The sequence below is a fragment of the Haliaeetus leucocephalus genome, unplaced genomic scaffold (genome assembly GCF_000737465.1).
Source record: "Haliaeetus leucocephalus isolate CR32 unplaced genomic scaffold, Haliaeetus_leucocephalus-4.0 Scaffold273, whole genome shotgun sequence".
Taxonomy (NCBI): Eukaryota; Metazoa; Chordata; class Aves; order Accipitriformes; family Accipitridae; genus Haliaeetus; species Haliaeetus leucocephalus.
In genome coordinates, this window is record NW_010972709.1 from 1,355,956 (window position 1) to 1,356,169 (window position 214).

The 214-nt window shown below is 78.0% G+C and overlaps 1 protein-coding gene across 1 annotated transcript in view; it reads right to left on the reverse strand.

Moving 5' to 3' along the window:
- TMEM74B (transmembrane protein 74B) overlaps positions 1-214 on the reverse strand; it is a 2,800-nt gene that overhangs the window by 167 nt on the left and 2,419 nt on the right. The window contains exon 3 of the mRNA XM_010569754.1: positions 3-188. Coding sequence (XP_010568056.1) covers positions 3-188 — 186 coding nt within the window. The remainder of the gene's footprint in view (positions 1-2; positions 189-214) is intronic.

Below are 214 nucleotides of genomic sequence, written 5' to 3' on the forward strand. Positions count from 1 at the left end.
GCAGCAGGGCGGCGAGCAGTAGCCCGCCCAGGGCCAGCAACGCCAACCCGGCTACGGTGCAGCGATCGAGGCGGGCGCGGAGCCGAGCCGCCCGCGCCTCCAACCGCTCCATCTGCCTCGCCGGTACCGCCGGGTCGGGACGAGCCGCCCGCGGCACGGCCCCCGCCAGCACCACCAGTGCCGCCCCGCTCAACGCGCAACCCAGCGCCAGCGC